The sequence below is a fragment of the Ctenocephalides felis genome, unplaced genomic scaffold (genome assembly GCF_003426905.1).
Source record: "Ctenocephalides felis isolate EL2017-DRISC unplaced genomic scaffold, ASM342690v1 CF-g0.4_SCAFFOLD_01886, whole genome shotgun sequence".
Classification (NCBI taxonomy): domain Eukaryota; kingdom Metazoa; phylum Arthropoda; class Insecta; order Siphonaptera; family Pulicidae; genus Ctenocephalides; species Ctenocephalides felis.
In genome coordinates this window covers 78,990,229-78,995,205 of record NW_020538040.1, presented here as the reverse complement: position 1 = coordinate 78,995,205, position 4,977 = coordinate 78,990,229, and the positions used below count along the sequence as shown (strand labels likewise).

General features: G+C 30.7%; 1 protein-coding gene across 1 annotated transcript; it reads left to right on the top strand.

Moving 5' to 3' along the window:
- Positions 1–2,889: 2,889 nt before the first annotated feature.
- LOC113375412 lies at positions 2,890–4,556 on the top strand. Its single transcript, XM_026615349.1, has 2 exons — positions 2,890–3,277; positions 4,178–4,556. The coding sequence occupies exons 1-2, from the start codon at positions 2,890–2,892 to the stop codon at positions 4,519–4,521; spliced, it is 732 nt and encodes a 243-aa protein (XP_026471134.1). The 3' UTR covers positions 4,522–4,556.
- The last annotated feature ends 421 nt before the right edge of the window (positions 4,557–4,977 follow it).

The following is a 4,977-nucleotide window of genomic DNA, read 5'->3' as shown; positions in this document are numbered from 1 at the left end:
TTGTTATTGTTAAGAAAATTGCAAAAACAAAAAAAAAATTCTCAATCATTATGAAAAATTCTCACTTCAATATGAGTGTAATAAAAAAAAATAATACTGATCGAATCAGCACATCCGGAGATAATTAATTTACCGCAGATGATGTTCATAGAAATTGAGCAAAAAATCCATATTTCAATCGTAAATATTTACGTCAAAAATTTTTTTTCAGCAAAATCCTGAAATACGTGTCAAATGATTTTATGAATAGTATCTGTAAACAAATTTTCAGACAATTCTAAAATGTCAAGGTTAAAAAGTGTCCGGTTTGTAAAAGAATGACCCATATATATTATACGTATGTATGCATCGTAAGCCACATTTTTTGTCTTAATTTTCTACATTCAACCAAAATGAATAATGAGTGCTATTTGCTTTATCTTTTTTCTAGATCGATTTAACTTTATTTCTCAAAAACTTCATTATACTTTTATCCTGTTAACCAAATATAAATTGAAATATATAATAACTAAAATGCTTATATTGTAAATGATATAACTAAATTTTATTTACTAAATTTTGAGCAGTTTTGCAAAATAATTTAACCTATGTAATTTTTTCAGTTTTAAATTTGTTTTGAATGCTCGATATGATTTATGTGTGCTACTGATGGCAAACCTATGCCATGATTTATGAACAAACTATCTCTTCACATCGTGTTACAAACCCCACCCCACTCCCTTCCATAACAAATTACAGAGATCACCTGCTTACCAATTAATTTTCACGTGAATTAACTTACTTTGCATACGGAGAGAATTAAAATGCTGAACAGCTTTTCCAAAGTCTCACGCAAAAAGTGCATGAATATCTGTAAAAGCATATCTCAAAAGAAATTACTCTCTGTAACAGATTTTTCAGGATGAACAAATATTTCACGCACGTCTGAATATGGTCAGCAAACAGACTGTGTCAATTAGCAAGTTCCTGTTCAGAACAACCTAAGCATTTCGTGTTAACTAATACAAAAATACGAAAAGGTAATAACGAGTCTAGAGCAACACTTTACCGCAAAAAACTAAGAAAGATCTTCATGATCCATGACGGAATTATCACCGCAAACGCGGTCGTCTGCTATGGAGAAGACTTCTCTATACCCTTGAAAATAGATGCCTCGATGCAATGAGCCTAAAGAACATGATATGCAATTAACTTTTTGATTATGGTTCAAAAATAAATAAACTTTCTTCTAAAACTACTTGGAATCGTTATCATGTAGAATAACGATGTATATCAAATTTGTGATACAGTGTGGTTTTAGGTAAAACCATGAAAATATTCTCGTTTATAACCACAAATTTAGATATGACATCACATATACCCATATTTTGGAATTCTTGTATTTTATTTCAGAACAGCGTAGTAAGAAAATTCATAATAGAATTTTTATGTTTTGCTGAATGTGGATTGCAACTTAATCTTCGATAGCACATAAAACGATTTTTTAACCTCGAATCTTTTATACCATATTTCAACCGTTGATGTACTCATATTCAGAATATTTTTCTATATTAAAAACTCATTAAATTAAATATATTTTTGCAAGAAGTTATATGTTAGCTATAACAAGCCCACATGTTTTCAAACTTTGAGAATAAATGTGGATAAATATATAAAATATTAATATCTGAAACACTGATAAGCTAATGTAAATTCATGCGTTTAGAATTAGTTTGTTCTCTACGATTCGCGATGTAAGGTCGCTTTCATTCATTATTTAGTTAAATATTTTATTATTAAATTAAAGTTTGCGATAGCAATTGTTATCTGCAAAAATAAAATTCATCATTAACTTCCTTATAGCTGGTTTTAAAGCTAAGCGAGATTTAAAAAATGTTTTAAAAACGTTAAAAGAATTAGAAATTAATTGACCGAACTTTAAGCAAAAAATAATATTAGTAAATAAAGTTTTCTAAAATGTTGGTAGCTTCATCAAATGTTTACGTATGTGTAAGCGTGATTTAGAAATTAATCTCCATATTTTAAGTAAAGAATTAGAAATTAATTGACCGAACTCTAAGCAAAAAATAATATTAGTAAATAAAGTTTTCTAAAATGTTGGTAGCTTCATCAAATGTTTACGTATGTGTAAGCGTGATTTAGAAATTAATCTCTACATTTTAAGTAAAGAATTAGAAATTAATTGACCGAATTTTAAGCAAAAAATAATATTAGTAAATAAAGTTTTCTAAAATGTTGGTAGCTTCATCAAATGTTTACGTATGTGTAAGCGTGATTTAGAAATTAACTCTATATTTTAAGTTAATTTGTATTCTATGCATTTTAATTGGAAAGAGAATTAAACATAGGTAATTAATGGCTTTAATTATTAATATCACCCATATTTAAATACCAAAAATATAATTTTTTTAAGAAAGTATCTATATTGTTTCGGTCTGGCTATCAATGACAATATCGTCACACCGTTACAGCTGAATCAGTTCAATAGAATTTAATAAACATAATTCAAGAAAAAAGTGTCTCGAAATAGTTTGTTTTATATTCTTTTTTTATTATGCTCCATTTCTTCGTGGAGAGATTGTTCACAAGATGTATCAATGTTCGTTAAATGATTCACTTTGATACATGAGAGGGGAGAAGGGCAGAACGCATGCTAAGATTGAATGAAATAGTAACAGATGAGTACGTGCAAATATATTAGATTTTTATATCGGGGAAAAAGAAGAGAAGAAATGTGCAAGTTGAAGGTATATATATGAGGAGTTAAAAATCAATTTCATATCAGTTCTGATAGCAACATTACCATCGACGGACATACTTACAAAACAACATAATCGCTAGTATCGTTAAAAACGTTTGTATAAATATTTAGATTTGAAATATTTAACGATGGCTTTAAATTTGAAGCTAAGTGTCTTTATTGTGTGTGTTTTGGGCGTGTGTGGCGCGGATAAGTGCAAGGATAACCCGAGCCCGTTGAGCTGCCACAGTGCGCGCATCGTGCGTGAGGCCATACAGCACTTGGAGCCGGCGGAAAGCGCGGACGTTCTGCGCTTGGCCGACGGCGTCGAGGTCGTACAGGTCGCGCTGCCCGGAGTCGCGAGGATCAACGGCGGCCGATCGTTGCCGCAGGACGAATCCTTGCTGGGGCGCATGGCGCGATATCTCGAATCGCACGAATTAAAGATCAGGCTCAACAATTTAATGCCGGGACAACAATTGAAAGAATTTTTAGTTTCAACCTATAAGGACTTGGAGCAAGACAAAACTGTCGGAGGTGAGGTTTTCTCGATTATTTAGAACTCAAGAAAATCATAAATTTTACCCCAACAAGTGACCTTGAATTATTTAATTTGGTTCAAATTTAATTTATTTAGTATATATACATATATATATATATATATATATATATATATATATAATATAGAATTTTATGATATGAGTGGAACGAATATTAAATGTTTATTATGAACAAAACAGCACTCAGATTTTTTTTTAACACAACTTTATTTTATGATTACAAACGTTTCGAGAGCAAGGTGTGCCTCATCTTCAGTGTAATTTTCAATAACAGTTACTTATTACTAAACATTCTTTAATATTTTATTTAAAAACTATATTTTGACTTTTGAATATAAAACAACAACTATTCCTTGCATTGGCAAGTGACAATATATATATATATATATATATATATATATATATATATGTGTATATATATACGCAAGGCATCAAATGCAATTAATTAATTAATTAATTAAACATTTAATATTATTTACTTGTTAAATTTATTACCAAAATATCATTGTATATGATACTATTAGAACATGATGTCAATGGTGATAATCAACAAATTCAAGTAAAAGTATTTTACAAAAACTAATATAATGTATACCATAAAATTTCTAGTGTTTAAAACTTACGATTTTTTATGAATACATTACGTATTATGCAAAAAAGTGAATTAATAAGTATGTTTAAGAAATAAATAAGAACAAGAATACCGTATTAAGAAAGGAAGTTATCAAAAGTCCTAACAATTATTTAATAAAAATTGGCTATATAGAGTTTTTTAGGTTTTCGTAATGCATCTTTATCTGCCGGTATGGATAATGCATTAGTAGTTGATCTTATCTGATATTGTATTGAAATATTTTTATTATAACATGTGTTGTAGAAGCCCGCAAGAAGGAGAAAGGAGGTGGTGGTGGAGCTATAATGATGATGGGTCTTATGATGGCCAAGATGATGGCAGCCCTTGGCTTCGGTGGCATCGGCACAATCGCCTTGAAGGCCTTGGGCGTTGCCGGTCTCGCTCTTATGTTGTCCGCTATAATCGGTGTCAGAAGCTTGACGGGAAGTGGCCATGAGGAAGGGCACCACGTCAGCTACGTTTCGATACCGCACCACGGCGAGCATCACAGGAGGCGAAGGGATGCTGAAGCTAACGCCTTCGCCTATCGCGCATGGCGTCAACACTATGGGAACAAAAACGTCCACAACGCACCACGGACTACCTGAACAAGACGAAACTTCTGAGGAGAACTTTAGATGCCATCGACAACGAAACTTACTTCAACTTTATTAATTTATTTAATTATTTATGTCCTCGTATTAAATATATTTATATATTATTGAGAATGAATTAAAGTCCTAAACCGCGCTTAAAGCAGCAATGGACAAATTTACTAATTATTTATTTTATTGTATGTATAAATTGTTAATTCATAAAAGTAAAGAATTTAATAAAAATATATTTTATTCATTTATTGACGGCTGCCAGTCATGAATCAGTTGTGATTTTCGTGGGATTTTTAACGATTATGCACAACTTACAATAGATTTATCTTTACGAATATCAATCGATCTGATAAGCCTCATATAAAGCTAATGAAAACGAAGACACGTTGGTATATGTTGATGGATCAATTAAAAAGCATTTAGAATATTGATTTATATTTTTATATGTACAAATTG

Coding starts and splice junctions, on each gene's coding strand:
- LOC113375412 (XM_026615349.1), top strand. CDS start 2,890: ATGGCTTTAAATTTGAAGCTAAGTGTCTTTATTGTGTGTGTTTTGGGC. Junction 3,278..4,177: donor GCAAGACAAAACTGTCGGAG/GTGAGGTTTTCT, acceptor CATGTGTTGTAG/AAGCCCGCAAGAAGGAGAAA.